Raw genomic sequence first — 18251 nt, forward strand, 5'->3', positions numbered from 1 at the left:
CAAGAAACTTATTTCTTTTGCCTTTGGAGGATCTCCCTAACCTCCCAGCTCAAAGGCAGGCTAGCTCTGGGAGCTGTTTTTCCCCAGGGAGCCGCAGGGCAGTGACAACCATGACGGGGGTCCCCAAGTCCCTGGGCGGAGGGTGGAGGAGGGGCACCAGGGCGCTGGGGTCAGCGGCTTGCGGTCCAGGATGCTGCGGCCTTGGGCCCCAGAACCCACTCGCCCTCCATCTGCTCTGGCTTCGCGAACACTCCTCGGCCGCGGCGCTTGGAAAACAGTTCTCGGGGTGTGGGGTCCCTCCAGACTTCAGGATTTGCTGCCAACTCCTTCTTTGTACAACGCCCTCCCTCCCGGGCGCAACGGGCGCGGGCGCAACGGGCGCGGGCGCGGCGGCGCGCGCGGGACGACGGGAGCGCAGCGTGCTGGCGGCGTCGGCGGCCACAGCAGAGGCAGTTGCTGCGCCGGGTGCTGAGGTCGCTGTGTGAGGCGCAGGCGCGGTGGATTCCGCCCTCCCCGGGCTCCGGCTCGCTGTGGGCTAGTCATGGCGACGGAGGCGAGGCCGTTCCACCTAGTGGTGTTGGGCGCGTCTGGCTTCACCGGCCAGTTCGTGGCCCAGGAGGTGGCCCGGGAGCAGGTGGTCCCGGAGCGGAGTCCCCGCCTGCCCTGGGCCGTGGCGGGCCGCTCCCGGGAGAAGCTGCAGCGAGTGCTGGAGAGGGCTGCCCTGAAGCTGGGTAAGGAGGCGGGGGCGCCTTCCCGCTCGGTCCAGGGGTTCGGGTCGCCCGCAGCGAGCGTTTGTCCTTGGGGGGGTGTACCCCGAGGGCTGCCGGGGCCCGCCGGACGTCAGGAGCGGTGCTTGGGGATGTCGTGGCTATGTGCCACTCCCCACACGAAGCACAGCAATAAATGCATGTCTCCTCTGTTGAATTCCCTCGTTGGCGTGGCGGGTCCCGCTGGTCAAGCAGCCGAGGACTTTAGTTCTTCCCTGACCAGCCCCGTCTCCCTCTAGAGCAGGGGTCCCTGGTGGGGCTGGACGGTTCTTGGTCATGGGGTCGGACGGGAAAGGAGGACGTTGGTTTCCTCGGGACTGTTTGTCCTCTCCCCGCCTTGGGTTTTGGCGGTGGGCGAGGAAGCTTCCCAGGTTTTGGTAACGTTGTGGCCTTCGTTTTTCAATTTCTTTTTTGCTTTGTAAGAATTCGCCAGCGGACTTACTCTTTGCTGCGTTTACTTAGTCTTTTAGCATTCGTTCATCATAGTTTTACTGCGTGGTCTTTTCCGTGCCGGGTCCTGTCCTGAGTGCAGGGGATACGGATGTGACCGAGCGAGACCGCACACACACATTTAGGACTCAGGAGCTTTAACTGTGGCTCCTTCCCACCCGAGTGCCCCCCATACAGACAAATGCACCTGCATTTTTCTGTTTCATCTTCATCTCACTTCTGATTCCACACTGAGCCCTTTTGCTGCCACCACCAATATACAGAGTCTTGATCAAAGAGCTTTTTGGTGTTTTTTGTTTGTTTTACTTTTTCAGAAGAAATAATTTCACTGTTAAAATATATTCTTCCATTTCTTTTTCCTGCTCAACAAGACTGTACAGGTGCAGCCTACCTACCTAGCATTTGTAATGCCCAGGTTCAGTTATTGTGGGAAATACACTTTGATCCATCAAACCTGCATTCTGCTAATTCCAGTGATTTTCTTATTATAAGCCTATAATGAGTGTTCTTACCTGGACTGTGCTTTCTACCTCAGAGTCCTTTTTTGTTCTCATGTTGATGTTAAGAACCCCTTTTTACCCCCGTATTTTGTCATATATAATTGGTTAGTAGTTGATGAGGAACTTTTTATAATGGATTCTTGGTGGAGAGGAAATCAGGACATTCATCTATTCAGTATCTAAATGATTGTAAAATTGTCATTTTACACAGGGTTATCGTTTGCACGTTGCTTAAGTTAGATTTTTCTTAAGTTTAATGATGTTTTTTTTCCTAGCAATCCGTAGTGTTAACTCCATTTTCCTCATAGCTTTTTCTGTTTTTTTATTACCTAATTTTAAAAAGTTTTATCTCTTGTCAGTATATTTAGTAAATCTGCCATCCCTGATTACTGTAAAAACAATCTGGAAGATCTAATACTGTATCAGGATTTGCTTCAAACAATTATTTCTTATTTCAGGAAGACCGACACTCCCATCTGAAGTTGGAATAATAATTTGTGATATCACGAATCCAGCCTCACTAGATGAAATGGCTAAACAGGCAGCAGTTGTCCTCAATTGTGTGGGACCAGTAAGTCATCCACCCCGTTTTGTGTCCAAACAAACAGTGTATTCATTTCCAGCAGAATCTGGTATTTGATATCCAGAGGAACATAAAGACGGGACAGAAGAGTTGGTTCAGGGCTTCAGCCCCGTGTGGGGGTTTTCACTCCTTGTGAGGAGCCAGTGGATGTGACCAAAGTCTCTTGAGAGAGAGACAGACTCTCTGTGACACCACCTCAGGGACTGGGTGCTGGTTCTTTCATTGGTTACAGCTATAACTGCCAGCTTTTTTTTTCTTACAGAATGCTTCTTAAGTAAAAAATGCTTGAGCATATACCCCTAATATATTTTTTACTTATTGATAAATGATATTCCTGTATTATTTATTCAATACATATTCATTGAATGTTTATTACAGGTGAACTGCTCTAGTGTGGGTACCTGGGACATAAGGGTGAACAAAACTGAAAATCCCTCGTGGAGCTTACAGTCCAGTGGGTGAGACAGAAAAATAAGGTTATAGTTGTAGGTAGTGATGAGCGCTTTGAAGAAAAATCAAGCAGGGTAAGGAGACAGAGCGATTGGCGCATGAGTCTGTGTGAGGTGGATGGTCAGGCCCTGCCATTTGTGTCGAGCCCTGAGTGAGGTGAGGGGGTGAGCTGCGGGAGTAGTTGAGGAGAAGGTTGCCCCAGGGAAGGGCAGCCACAGACGTCCTGAGATGAGTGTGTGTTTGAGAGAGGGCAGAGGTGGGAAGGTAGGTGGGAGAGGAACCCACGAGTTAGGTCAGAGGGTTTGAAGTACGGCAGAGTCTTTGAATGGTTGAAAGCAAGAGCATGAGCTGACTTACAGTTTTGTAGTTCTTTGTCTTCTGAGAGAGGAGAAAGGGGAAATGGGAGACCCATAGGGGAATGGCCTAGGCAAGCCGAGCACAGGATGGGGGTTGGAAGGGTGGTGAGAGCGGTTGGAGTCAGGATGCTTTGAGAGGAAAACCACCAGCTTTTGTTGTTCTGGATGTGGAGGACACACTTGTGGTCCGTGTCACAGGGTGAGTGTTGGTGACATTTACTGATCTGAGGAAGCCATCACAATTGCCAGAACATTTGAAAACTAAGCATCTAGGAGATTGATAATAATGTTTTAAATGAAAACAGAAAGGTTTTTTGAGTATCCAGTAAAAATGTATTTAAATTGTTTAGATTAATCTCATTCCTGATTATTCCTAATTAGCTTTGGTTCTGTGCTCTCTTGCTGCAACCATTCTCTTATGTATATCTTCGGCCAACCTCCTTGCCCTTCCCACCCCAGTGCTCTGGAGAAACCCAGAACTGGTGTTTGTATATGTGTTTGTGTGTGTGTGTGTGTGTTTTATTATTTATTTTTTAAGTTAGTTTCAGAGGTAGAGTTCAGTGATTCATCAGTTGCCTGTAACACCCAGTGCTCATTACATCATGTGCCCTCCTTAATGCCCGTCACCCAGTTACCCCATCCCCTACCCCCTCCCCTCCAGCAACCCTCAGTTTGTTCCCTAGAGTTCAGCATCTCTTATGGTTTGCGTCCCTTTCCATTTTCATCTTATTTTTCCTTCCTTTCCCCTATGAGCCTCTGTTTTGTTTCTTAAATTCCACATGTGAGTGAAATCATATGGTATTTGTCTTTCTCTGACTGACTCATTTCGCTTAGCATAATGCCCTCTCGTTCCATTCATGTTGTAAATGGCAAGATTTCATTCTTTTGGATGGTTGAGTAATATTCCATTGTGTGTGTGTATATATATACACGTATATACACGCGCATATACACACGCGCACATACACACATACACACGCACATACACATGCACATATACATACCACCGTTCATCTGTCGGTGGACATCTGGGCTCCTTCCACAGTTTGTCTATTGTGGACATTGCTGCTATAAACATTGGGGTGCAGGTGCCCCTTTGAATCACCCAAACTGATTTTTCCAGCTATTCCAGCTTCGTGTACCTTACCTGAACTTGAACCCCTTCTTAGCCAGTCATCCAGTAGCTCTGTGTGTCTGGAGAAACGTGTATTCCCTTCCTGACAGTCCTGCTTTAAATATGTGGTGACAAGCCTCACGTGGGGCCTTAGCACCTCCAGCAGCCCTGCTCCACTTGCCCAGACTGTTCTCTCTCCTGCTGTCTGAAGCAGCAGCTCTGTGTCCTTTTTCTTCATGTGTTTAGCCTCCCATCCCTCTTTCCTTACTCATCTGATGATTTTATTTCCTTTTTTTGTTTTACTATGACATTAGAGGCTGTTGAAAGAGAATTTCTTCACCTGCACACGTGCATTACCTTGACTCTGCCCTACCTTTTTTGAGGAAAAACTGTCCCTGCTCCTCATGGGTGCAGGATTTGGCGACCTCATGTTGACATTTTTATCACATTTCCCCTTCTACTGGACTGTTTCTGTGCCCCCTTTTCAGCTGAACTCCTTGAAATCGTTCTCTCTCCTCCTATATCCACTTCCTCAGCTCCCACTCTATCCTAAGCCACTCTTGCCAGGCGTCTGTAAGCCTCCCTGCTTCAGGGAGCCTGCTCTGCTTCACCCTCACCAGCTCCTTGTGCTCCCCTTGATCCGAGCTCTCGGCATTTGTCCCCCTCGGTCATGTCCTGCTTTTGGCTTCTGGGATCTGACCCTTCCCTGGTTTTCCGCCAGCTCTGTCCCCATCCCATCTGTTGGATCTTCTCATCTTCCTCTAAGTATCCGAGGCTCAGAGCTTGAGCCTTACAAGCTCTTCTCTGTTTACACTCTCTGAGCCAGGCTTTTTAAAAATACATTATTAGTATTGTAATAAAATACACATAACCAAAATGACCATTTTAGCCATTTCTCAGCGTACGAATCAGTGGCATTTGGTACATTGACAGTGTTGTGTAACCCTCACCATCTTATCTCCAGAACTTGTCATCACTCCAGACAGAAACTCTAACTGGGTCAGGTTTGTTTTCGTTTGTGTTTTTTTTTTTGAAAAGAGATCTTTGGTGCTTCCTTCTTGACTATTTTGGGCCAGCATTTTTGAACAGCGTAGTGTAGTGAGTGAGATTCAGCATTAAAAAGAAACGATCAGATAGCCTAGAATAGAAAGCGTGAATTCTACGTAATATGGGTAAGTGCTGGTTCATGAAACTTGTGTTTCAGTTTGATATATTTGTGTATATGTTGGCTGCCATGTGAAGTGGATTTCTCAGCATGGGTTGTGGTCAAAAAGGTTTTGAATGCCATTTGTATGTTAATAATGCCTACATTACTTCCAGTGAGGACTGCCCCCTAAACTCCAGATTGATAGATCCAGCTACCTTCTTGATGTTTCCACTTGGATGGTTCATGGGCATCTGAGTCTCTAGGTTTTTGCCCCCAGACCTGCTCCTTCCTAGGCTCTCCTGGGATTGGCATTTTTCACTTTGCCAGTTTGGGATCATTACCGGTTTCTTTGCAGGTTTTTGTTTGTTTTTACTTCTTTGTCCATTTTGTGAAGATTTATTTAGTTAAAAAACAGATGATATCTGTAAAACTACTTAGGCATGTGTAAATAAGCATTAGGTTGAAATATACCTAAAATTAATGAATTAGGGAGTTGCTGTGGGCCCCTCTGTGTGTGGGACGCTCCCAGGCTGCCCTCAGAGTCCCTTGTGTAGCTTTCATTCAACAAGGGACCATGTCATGTGGCCCAAGGAACGTGCCCAAGTCAATTCATGTATTGACTGTTAATAAAACATCATTTTTTTCTTTGTGTTTCCTATAAAAAGTAGCGTGAATAAACATACTGATATTTATTTCCATAACTGAGGGAGTGGGTCTGTGGGCCCCTTGATGCAAGCCTGCCCACGTAGGAGACCCCCCTTTTAGAACATGGAATGCTGAGAACAGTATTTGGTTTTGATCTGTAAGCTAATTGGCTTTGCTAGGGAGAAATGTCTCCTCTGAGATCAGGGATTGTTACTGTTTGTCCATTTATCTCATGAAAGCACAAAGGGTAGAAAGTAGAGAAAAACCAAAAAAAAAAAAAAAAAAAGTATTACTATAAGGACATTAGTGCCGAAGTCTCAACCTCAGATTGCCTGGAGGAGAGAGAAGGTGGGCCAGTTGAGACAGAATACAGTGTGGGGAGTGGGGGGATTGTGGCGAATATGGAGGCGCCTACTCTTTCCAGAAGGAGCTGTTATTATTTCAGAAAGCTCATTAATGCTTTACTGCAGCTCTCCAGTACTTCTAGATAAACCGAGTGGCTGACAGGCTGTAGCTCACTATCTGAGCGTGGGGAGTTAACCCAAGGCCAGAAGGCTGATACTGGAGGGGTTAGGAGCTAGCCTGGCAGCCAGAGCAGAGGAGGGGGCTCCAAGTAGTGGAGGGTGAAGAAATAGCACGATTAGGAGACTGTAGGGAGTTGAGAGCTGCTGGAATGTGGGGATGAAGGGGTTGGGGTGTGACCTGATGCTTTTTGTGACATGCTAAGAAGATTGGACTTTACACTATAGTAAATACAGGCACTGTGGAGCTAGTGAAGGATTTTAAGAGATATACATGTGTATGTACGCACGTGCCTGTGTGTGTGTGTGTGTGTGTGTGTGTGTGTGTGTGTACGTGATGGAAGCAAAGATGACATCGGGTTTTTATTTTAGAATAATAATTCGGTGTTTCTTTGGACATGGGGCTACCTTGGCTGCAGGGAAGCCAGTTACTATGTGTAGTAAATCGCATGAGAGGCGGTAAGGGTGTGAACTCAGATTTGGATGTGTAGAGGGGAGGGAACTGATCTGAGATTTTTAGGGAACTAATTCGATAAAACTTGGTGACTTCCAGGGTAGGTGGAGTCAAAAACAGCTTCTAGGTTTCTCACTTGAGAATTTTGTGGAGAGTGATGCCATTCATAGTCACAAACAAACTTTCCCCTCTTCCTGTTAGTCTTTATTTTGGCCAATAGGACGAGTAGCCCCCGTGTCCATTGGCCCCCCTGTCTGTCTAATCAGCAAGCCCAGTCATTTCTACCTCTTTAATAATCTCATCCTTGGTGTATCCATCCCCTTCTTAGTTTAGCCCTTTGTCATTTCTTCCAGCCACGGGTTTTGTTTTCCAGTAGTGTAGGCAGAGTGACGTGTGTTTTCTATAAGCCTTACACCACTGTCCTGTTTACAGTTCTCCAGGAGAGCCTAGTAATCCTCATCTGGCCCCAGTGTTCCTTTCCAGGCCCATCTCTTGTTACTTCCCTTTCAACTACTCTGAGCTTCGGGTGCCCTTACCCTTTCTCACACCTTCACATATACTTTTCCCTTTTCTGGATTTTTCTTTTTCCTGGCAAATCCTTATTCTTCAGAATTCAACTCAAATGAATCACTTGTTCTATAAAACTTTCCATTTGGTTTTCAGTTAGAGGTTAGCACATGTTCCTTTTTTTTTTTTTTTAAAGATTTTTTATTTATTTATTTGACAGAGACATAGAGAAAGAGCACAAGTAGGCAGAGTGGCAGGCAGAGGGAGAGGGAGAAGCAGGCTCTCTGCTGAGCAGGGAGCCGGATGTGGGGCTTGATCTCAGGACCCCAGGATCATGACCTGAGCCAAAGGCAGTCGCTTAACCAACTGAGCCACCCAGGCGCCCCGCACACGTTCCTTTAATTCCATCATGCCTTCCTTTACACTGAGAAGTGGCATGGCGCCGTTACGTGATTTTCCTCAATTTATCTTTCGGCTCCTTTATCAATATTTGATTCTTAATAACCAAGACTGTACTTGCAAAACTCAATGGCATTTCATTCATTTAAGATTGCTAAGTAAGGGGCGCCCGGGTGGCTCAGTTCTGTGTCCAACTCTTGAGTTAGGCTCAGGTCATGATCTCAGGGTCGTGGGATCGAGCCCCAAGTTGGGCTCTGTGCTCAGCCCAGAGTCTGTGTGAGATTCTCTCTCTCCCTCTGCCCCGCCCCCCTATGTGCATGTATTCTCGCTCTCAAATAAATAAATAAATCTTCAAGCTTGCTAAGTAAGAGTAAACGGTTGGTTTTCTTTATTCCCCCCAGTATCGACTTTATGGAGAACCTGTAGTAAAAGCATGTATCGAAAATGGAACCAGCTGTATTGACATCTGTGGAGAACCTCAGGTATGTAAAATGAAAAAGAAAGAATGGCATTAACAACACAACTTTCTGTTGGAGTGGAAAATATTTAGTGCCGCCTTGCAGACTATTTTAGAAGTTGATGATCCCTCCCTTGTGCTGACAGCTTGAAGGAGAGTGCGAGGGTCAGGTCTTTTCTTCTGTTTTCTTGAAGTTTTTTCTTCCTTACCACCTCGTTTATTCCAGGTCTTTTGTACGTAGGATGTGCTGGTTTCTGGCTGCCGCGTGCTGTGCGAGGGTTTAATTAAAATGGTGTGCTGTGTGTAAATTCTTCGAATCTTACTTTCTCATAATGAATTCCCTTTTTGTCGTCAGACACCTTTACAACAATACAGAAAAGGAACTGTAAAATCCTACAAACGTAAACATTTTAGATATTCACACTCGAGTGCTCACCGCATGCCCGACGCTCTGCTAATACAGCATTTTATGTCATCTGAATGTTCCATATTCCCATAAAGTCGATATCATCTTGCCCATTTTGTAGATGAGGAAACTGAAGCTGAGAGGGGTTAAGTCATGCAGCTCAGAGCCCTACCACCACTGAGTAGAAGAACAGGACTCCAACTGAGGTTTGCCTGGTTGCAGGAAGTGGATGTCAGTAAGCACCAAGCTACCCCAGCTCCTCGAAAACCGTCACCTCATCTGTCCCTGCGGTCTCTGCTGTTATCATCAGCAGTATGCCAGTGTAGGAACGTACTGGAAAATACTAGGGAAGTGTAAATTACCAAAACCGATTCAAGAAGAAGTAGGAAACCTGAATGAAACAGAAACCAATTCCTGTCTTATTTAAAAAAAAAAAAAAAAAAATCCCAGAGCAAAGAAAATGATGAAACATTTCTAAGGTATCCTATAAACTACAATAAAAGTGATATCAAAACCTAATAAAGATCCAGACTATATAAAGGACTCTTAAAAGGCAATAATACAAATTCAAATCACCCAATTAAGAATGGGCAAAGGGATGAGTAGAGACAAATGTTCTGTGCAGAAGAATCCCAAAAAGAATCCCATGAGCATGACCTATTACCCCTTCTTTGGGCACCACACATGGTCACTCCCTCCCCAAGAGAACAGTACGGATGGGAGGGAAGGAGAGAATAACTGTGTGGTGGTGAAACCTGACAAATACTGCCTCAGCTGGGTGTTTAGGGCCACCATCCACACTGATAAGTCACGGTGATGGTATGTACCCTTGATAGACTGTCACGAAATGCACTTTACCCCTGCGGCCTCCCCTCCCTCCTCAAAGCCGTAATCCCATGCTAGTCAGGAGAAAAATTCCGGTGAGGGGCACGCTACAAAATACCTGATCAAAAGTTCTCAAAACTGTCAGGGTCCTGAGAGTCCGAGGAGACTGTCACAGCTCCCAAGAGGAGCCTTGGGACACATGACAGCTAAATGTAATGTGGGATCCTGGTGGAGAAGAAGGACATTAGGTAAAAACTAGGGAAATCTGGATAAAGTATGGTCTTTAGCTAATGATAATGTTATCAATATTGGTTCATTAAGTGTAGCAAATGTTAAATGGAAAAGCTCTAACAATAGGAGAAACTGGGTCGGGGTACATGGGAACTCTCCACTACTCAAATTTTCTGTGACTCTAAAACTGTTCTAAAAGTAATTTGTAAAAACAGGCAGAGGATTTGAACAGACGTTCTTCTCTTCCATCCCTCCTCTCCTACCACTTTCTTCATCCTAACTAAATATATGTGTGCCGATCCATGTCTCTAATAATGTCCCTCTGAGGAATACGATGTGGGTGATGTTTTCTTGCTGCTGTCTTTGTATTTTTTTGCATACTAATTTAGTTTTTCATAATATTACTTTTGCATTTAAAACTCATTCTGAAAAAGTTGCTAGTGTCGTTAAGTCAGATCAGCCTGTGCCCCACACTACTTGGCACGTGGTAGGTCTACAGTAAATATTTGCCAAGTAAGTGAAAAACATTTCCACAGTTAATATTTCACTAAAAGCCACATTGGTTAGCATTTTCAAAATGTAATTGCTTTGTCTTTTAAGGTCTATCATTTAATGCTCATTTAAATGTTTCTGTATAGCTCTGATTCAGATTTTTGTCCTGAATTTTTTAGTTTCTGGAATTAATGTATTGGAAGTATCATGAGAAAGCTGCAGAAAAAGGGTCTTATATCATTGGAAGCAGTGGTTTTGACTCCATTCCAGCAGATCTGGGCGTAATATATACCAGAAATAAGATGAACGGTAACTATCAACCACTAAGCACTAATTGAATTTAACAGTAGAAAATCTTCATGTTTATAACTGTGATGAACTAAAAACTAGTTGGGAAGAGAAACATAACTATAAATGGGTAAAGTTAAACACATGATTTGTTCAGGGCACCTGGGTGGCTCAGTGGGTTAGGTATCCAGATCTTGATTTCGTCTGGGTTGTGATCTTGGGGTTGTGGGATCAAGCCCTGTGTCAGGCTCTGCGCTGGGTGTGGAGCCTGCTTGGGATTCTTTCTCCTCCCACCCCCGCTCTCCCTCTCTAAAAAAAAAATAAAAAAAAAAATTAAAAATAAAAAAACACATGCTTTGTGTTTAATACAGCTATACTTGTTATAAAATCCTATTGACACAATTTTTTGAGATGTGGTTAGTACTGTGTGTATTCCAAAGTGAGGAATTATTCATTGTCTCAACTTAGTTATGGTTAAAGCTGTAAAATTTCTGGAAAAAGAATTTGCCCTATTATGCTCTTGAAAGCTTTTTGATGTAAATAATACCAGTTTAGAACTAAAAACCCTTTATCTTAAAAAAAATCAATATTATGGTAAAACAATGGAAGTTACTAATGCCATGCATATTTTAAAAGGGTCCATTTTAGAAAATGACATGAAACAGGTAACTCCAGTGTCATATAAACTGTTGTAGAGCTTAAAAAGATGGAAAGTGTTTCAGTTTATATTGAAAAGTTAACTCAAGCCAAAGCCCCAGATAGATAGCACCAAAAAAAAGAAGAAAACTATAAATTAGTCTTTGTGAAATTAATAGTCAAAAAAATGCTAAATAAATTTTAATAAATCTTCAATGGCATTTTAAAAGAATAATATATCAAGACCAAGGCTTTTTAGAAAGTTATATAATCATCACATCAGAATATCGAAGGTGAAAAGCTAGATGGCCATCGCAGTAAATGATTTGAAAATTCATGCCATTTACTGATTGCAGATTTTTAGGAATTTAGGAATAGAATACTTTATTAACATAATTAATGTTGGAAGGCAATAGCCAGTATCATACTCAGTGATGAAGTGCCAGAACCATTCCAAATAAAAAGAACACGAACATCTTTTTTTTTTTAAAGTTTATTTACTTTAGAGAGAGAGAGAGCGCTTGAGTGGTTGGGGAGGAGGGACAGAGGGGGAGGGAGAGAGTCCAAGCAAACTCCATGCTAAGGGTGGAGCCCGACGTGGGGCTTGATCCCAGGACCCTGAGATCATGACCTGAACTGAAACCAAGAGTGGGTTGCTTAACTGACTGAGCCACCCAGGTGTCCCCAGTTGAACATCTTCAAAACAGTCTTAAAATCATAGACCTGGTAGGTCTCCATTTATCAAAAAAATACTTTTAAGTCTCTAAAGTTCAGACATTTTCTTGATGGTAGTTTTACATATTTTTTACTAAGGTTTTTAAATATTTAATAGTTTCTGTTATTTTGAATAGGTCTTTTTTTTCTTTTAAGGGAGAAATAATACTTTAAGCCTTGTTTAAAAACTTTGTTTTCAGATACCAAACCCTAAGAGGGAGCATTTCAACGAGTATCCTCACTGATTGTTTGGTGCAAGTGGTCCACGTGTTAACTGCGCGTGGCCTTAGGCAGTCCACATTCTTTCTTTGGCTAGGGTAAATCATGGAGCCATAAACCCAGGCTGCCTTCTCTTAGCAAACCTCAGAATCATCTCAGGGCGTTATACTTCATGATCTAGGTGTTTTGTCAGTGGTCACCTAGCAACATTTAGATGACTATGGTTCTCATCATTGTTGATGATGTGGTTATTCATTCTCTTTCTCAGGGTCAGCTTTCTAAAGGCCCCATGATTTTGTTTTCTCTTGGAATTAAAACTAGGAACACCAGTCTTAAGAAATTGCTACATTTTGGGGCACCTGGGTGGCTCAGTCGCTTAAGTATCTGCTTCCAGCTCAGGTCATGATCTCGGGGTCCTGGGATCAAGCCCTGTATCAGGCTCCCTGCTCAGTGGGGCGTCTGCTCCATCTCCCTCTCCCTCTGTGCTCTCTCTCTCTCAAATAAAAAAAAAAGAAATTGCTATATTTCATTTTATCAGATTTTGAGATTTAGTCCATTAGGTTTTTCTTTTGTCTTACTGCTCTTGAGAAACTCAATGATTAACCACTATGCCTGTGTTTTAGCCATTGTGGTTATGTAGTTGATGTCTCCCTCTTTTTCTGGCTTTGGTTTTCTATTATTATTTATACTTATTATATTTTTATTTCATTTTAACAGCCTTATTTTAAGTACTTTATAAGCCATCACAGAGGCCATTTCGATAGGTTTTCTGCACATTCATTATAAATCACTACTATGAAGCTGCCTTGAAAGCAGTCATACTGGAAAGCAGAATTCATCCCACAGATGTAGTTTTGAGAACTGTGTGCTGATGGCCTTCCAGAGTGAACGAGTGAACTAAATTGTTGCCTCATTGGAAGGGATCTTCAGTGGCAGTTTGAATACTAGAAAAGATTTTGCCAGTACTAGCACTTAGACTTTCTAAACTGCTCTTTCTGACAATTTACCTGGCTTCAGCTGCTTCGTAAGTCTGTTTTCAGTCACATAATGAACCTATTACCAGTACAGATTTTCTGACTGTATCTGCTGTAGGCTTGTCCTAAATAAATAGGAATAATTTGGGGCACCTGGGTGGCTCAGTCAGTTAAGCATCTGCCTTCAGCTCAGGTCATGATCTCGGGGTCCTGGGATCGAGCCCTGCATCGGGCTCCTGGTTCAGTGGGGAGTCTGCTTCTCCCTCTGCCCCTCCCCCTGCTCATGCTCTCTCTCTCTCTAATAAATAAATAAAATCTTTAAAAAATAGGAATAATTTATTACTGCATGTCTTAGTCACATGGATTTTATCTGATTTGACTTTCCTGTTCTGCTGCTCTCGTAGGCACTCTGACTGCTGTGGAAAGTTTCCTGACTGTACATTCCGGACCTGAGGTTAGTTTTTCTGTTTCTCAGGTGTTTTTTAAAGTTAACAAAAACATTTTGGAAATCATACATGCCTCCTAAAAAGATTTAGATGAATTAAATTTCATATATATTTGTAATTTTTAGGGTGTGAGAGTCACTGTGTTTGATTTTAAAAGGTAAAGGTGGTAGCTTGCTGGGAATTAGTTAGACTCAAAATAGAATTTTGTTAAAAACAGCTGCACAGGTCACTGTATTAGAATGAGTTACCATGATCCCAGCACCAAACTATCTCTCATTGTTGTGTGATAAACGCTGTCAGCCATTTCAGTCCTCACCTTAGTCCAAGTCTGTGCACTTGTGTTGTGCGCCTCACTCACAGCCCGGTGCTTTCGTGGCCATAAAGAGATGGATGATGTCATCACCGACTGTCCAGCCTGTTTGGGACATGAGACCTGAGATGGCTGCGTTCCCAGAGGCCCACGTTTACCATAGGACTTTTATCATCAGTAGTGTTTGACCCAATTCTAGGTCTACACTTAAGGTTCTTTTTAAAATCCATTCATCCAGCAAGTCTTCTGTGGTGGTGCAGATATATATAGGAGTGCAAGGTAGTGTGACAAAGAAACGAAGATGCAAACCTTTCCTGAAAGAGATAATAATGTAGCTTGGCAGAAGAGAGAGATGTTAAAGAGACAGATAAAATACTGTAGGATTTTGAGAATGGAGAGTAAATCCAGCTGGGAGGCCAGAGGTAAGAGCTGTCTGGAGAAGCTGGGCATGGACTGAGTTTTGGAGGTTGGTGCCGTGGAGCTGGGCTAAGGGGGAGGGAGTAGCATTTTCAGGACATAGCTGTGGGAGGTATGGAGCGTGTGTGGGTAAGAGTAATGGTTCTAGTCGTCCAGATTGTGGGATCAGGTTAATAAACACAAAGAGCTATATAACACATGCTAAAATCCATGGTTACAGAGAGTGTCCACTGGAGAATCAGAATAAAAGGAAATGATAGTGGGCCTGAGTAACTGGGGAAGGCCTCCTAGAGGCCTTGCAGAGTTTAGCTGTGACAAGGGAATGGCATTTGGAAGATCAGAGGCAGTCACCTGAACATAGGCTCAGAAGCAAAAATGAGATACGTACTTGAATCTGGGGAGCATGGGTAGAAACCCAGCTCCACCCGGTTTAAACCAGCAACACGAAAAGGAGCTGACTGATTCTGCAGGTGGATAGTGTGGAATTTACCGATGTTTGCATTCATTTCTGCTGGGTCCCTTTGTGTGCCTCTCAGCATGGCATGGAAGATGCTGGTGGTCCCAGGGGTACATTGTCCTTAAAGTTCCTCATTTCCTGGGAACAGCTAGCAGAGTTGATTTATCACATGATAGGAAAGATCAGTCAAGTATTGGGCCATTCGGCTATTCTTGAGCCTGTCAGTATGACCTGGTGTAACGGCGCAGTCAGATTGCCTAGGCCTGGGTCACAGGCCTCTGGAGGGGGGAACCACAGAGTCAGACTCATCTCTCCGACATGGAACATGTTCCAGATAGGAAAGAGAGTTTTATAAGCAGTTTTATAAGTAGAGGGTTGCAGGACTGACAAAACCCAGATGTCACAACAGGGAGATTGTGAGAAAATTGGTAGAGGAGAAAAGAGGCTGCTTTTGAAAGAGCAGCAGGAGATGCAATTGGATAGATGAGGCGATGTAAAGAAAGGGTCTTCCCTTTATTAGAGGGCTAGAAGAGCCCCTGATGGTTCTTACTGAGTCGAGCCAGATTTTGAAGCAGGACTGCCTGCCTGGCCTCAAACTCTGGCTCTGCCACTTACCAGTGATATGAGCATGGGCAAGTTCCACACTATCCTCACAGTGCCTCACTTCCTCCATCTGTAAGAGGAGATGGTAATAGTATCTACTTCGTATGATCGCTGAGTCAGTGAGTATAAATCAGAACAGAGGTGGGCAGTTAGCAAATTGCTCAGTGAGTGTTATTAAGTATTATTTTTATTAATTATTCATACTTAAAGTTGGGGCTTAACCCAGGACAAGAGAGTTGAAGCATCCATACGAGCGCAGCTCCCTCTCTCATTGCCCCTAAAGCAAAATCCACAGCCTGAATTTTACAAGGACTGGACAGATTCTGTGTATCCCTAGTCACTGAATTGTCCTGCCCCTCCTTAATCTTTCTTTTTCCCTGGAGGTTTTTTATTTTACACACACAATTGTACCACAGACCACATGCTTGAATTTCAGAGGATTGAAATCATACACTGTAGAATAGTCCTGTCTGTCCGGCCGGTCTTCCCACAGTGATGGAAATGTCCCGTGTATGCTGTATGGGGGCTTATTGCATCGTGGCTGATGCGGCTCTAGTTTGTTTTTGTTTTGTTTTTTTTAAGATTTACTTACTAGAGAGAGAGCGTGCGCAAGCATGAGTGGGAGGGGCAGAGGGAGAGGGAAAGAGAATCTCAAGCAGACTCTGTGCTGAGCGTGGAGCCCAACATGGGGCTCGATATCACGACCCTGAGATCACGACCTGAGTGGAAACCAAGAGCTGGATGCTTAACCAACTGATCCACCCAGGTGCCCCCAGCCCATGGCCTTTTTTATATGTCCACAAGCTAAGGATGATTTTTACATTTTTAAAGGGCTATAATAGAAACTCAAAGATGAATATGTAGTAGAGACCATCTGTGCCTGTAAAAGCTACAAGTTGGACCTTTCAGAGACCATTTGCCAACCCGAGTGTGTTTTACTTTTTCTTTTTTTAAAGACTTTTTATTTATTTTTTGACAGAGAGCACGAGAGGGAACACAAGCAGGGGGAGTGGGAGAGAGAGAAGCAGGCCTCCCGTTGAGTAGGGAGCCCGATGTGGGGCTCGATCCCAGGACCCTGGGATCATGACCTGAGCCGAAGGCAGACGCTTAACGACTGAGCCCCCCAGGCACCCCTAGAGTGTGTTTTAGACTACAGTGCAATTATACTAGAAATCAATGAAGAGATAACATGAAAATCTCTGTATATTTGCATATGATGAAATGTATTTTAAATTTATGTCATTAACCCAGACCTTTTTTTCTACACTCGGACTTAAAACATCCAATCACCTAGTTGACATCTCCACTTGAACACTTGATAGATCTCTCAGACTGTGTCTTGTCCGTACTGACCTCTTGTTTCTCCTTTCCAAATGTGCCCCAGCCTCGGGTCATTTGTATCCATTTCAGTTGGTAGTAGCGTGTCCTTCCACACAGATCAAACGGTGTGGTCATTGCTATCTCTGTTCTCTGAAACCCAGATCCTGTGTCAGGAAATCCTGTTGATTCTGCCTTCACGATATGTGAGAATCTGATCGCTGTTCACCATTTCTCTTTCTCCCACCTTATTCTTGCTACCACCTGTTCCTGTAGAGTCCATGCTCGACACGGCCAGGATGATCCTTTTCAGACCTCACTCGGATTGTGTCCTTCCAGTCGTGTGCAAGAATAATATACGTGATGTGGCCCCTGTCCCCTCTCCAGGCTCCTCTCCCACACGTCTGTGCATTCTCCCTCATTTACACTGACCTTTGTGCCCTCCTCGAACACGCCAGCACACTGCAGCCTGTCTGCTTTTGTGCTGGCTCTCTCCTTTTCCTGAAAACACTTCTCAGAGATGTTTGCGTGACTGACACCCTCATCTCCTTCAAGTCTTTTCTCAAATGTCATTTTCCTGATGAAGTCCCATTTAAAACTGCAAACTTAATTCCTTTGCCCATCATTTTCACTTCATCATATCTACTCTTTTTCTTTTTTCCTATAGTACTTCACACCTTCTAAATCCTATGTATTGTATTTTTTATTGAGTTTGTCACCCTCTCTGGAATGTGAGCACCACAAAAAGAAGGATCTTTGTCTTTTTAATTCACCAAGCACCCAGAATAGTGCTGGTCACATAGTAGGAGCTCAGTAAGTGTTTGTTGGCTGACTTGAGTGGACAAGGCTAACTTAACCTTAATTCTAAAACCCTACAAGAACAATTCCAGAATGCAAAAGTCCAGTCCAGTTTCATGTTCTAGGAACATAGATGTAAAAATCCTAAATAAAATATTAGCAAATTAAAGGCAGTAATACATAAGAAGAATACATTTTTTAAAAAAAGATTTTATTTATTTTTTGACAGTGAGAGAGGGAACACAAGCAGGGGGAGTGGGAGAGGGAGAAGCAGGCCTCCCGTGGAGCAGGGAGCCTGATGTGGGGCTCGATCCCAGGACCGTGGCATCATGACCAGAGCCGAAGGCAGATGCTTAACGACTGAGCCCCCCAGGGGTCCCAAGAAGAATACCTTTTGACCAAGTTAGTTTGAGAGAGGAATGGGGGGTTTAATATTATGTAATCACTGTAATCCGCCTCACTAACAGGTTAGAGGAGGACAGTCTTATGATCATCTTGATAAATAGAGAAAAAGTGTGGTAAAATGTACTATCTACTCATGATTAAAACTTACAGCAAGCCAGGAGTAGAAGGGAAGATTATCTTTTTTTTTAAAAAGCTATAATAAAGGGCGCCTGGGTGGCTCAGTTGGTTAAGCGACTGCCTTTAGCTCAGGTCATGATCCTGGAGTCCCGGGATCGAGTCCCACATCGGGCTCCCTGCTCAGCAGGGAGTCTGCTTCTCCCTCTGACCCTCTTCCCTCTCGTGCTCTCTGTCTCTCATTCTCTC

General features: G+C 44.0%; 1 protein-coding gene across 1 annotated transcript in view; it reads left to right on the forward strand.

Annotated features, from left to right (window-relative positions):
* Positions 1 to 440: 440 nt before the first annotated feature.
* SCCPDH (saccharopine dehydrogenase (putative)) overlaps positions 441 to 18251 on the forward strand; it is a 38537-nt gene continuing 20726 nt past the window's right edge. The window contains exons 1-5 of the mRNA XM_028111859.2: positions 441 to 731; positions 2176 to 2288; positions 8295 to 8375; positions 10484 to 10613; positions 13540 to 13589. Of these exons, the coding sequence (XP_027967660.1) occupies positions 542 to 731; positions 2176 to 2288; positions 8295 to 8375; positions 10484 to 10613; positions 13540 to 13589 (564 nt within the window). The 5' untranslated portion in view covers positions 441 to 541. The remainder of the gene's footprint in view (positions 732 to 2175; positions 2289 to 8294; positions 8376 to 10483; positions 10614 to 13539; positions 13590 to 18251) is intronic.

This window comes from Eumetopias jubatus, unplaced genomic scaffold, assembly GCF_037043125.1.
Source record: "Eumetopias jubatus isolate StellerSeaLion01/CBP00866 unplaced genomic scaffold, mEumJub1_p1.0 scaffold_12, whole genome shotgun sequence".
NCBI classification, from domain to species: Eukaryota; Metazoa; Chordata; class Mammalia; order Carnivora; family Otariidae; genus Eumetopias; species Eumetopias jubatus.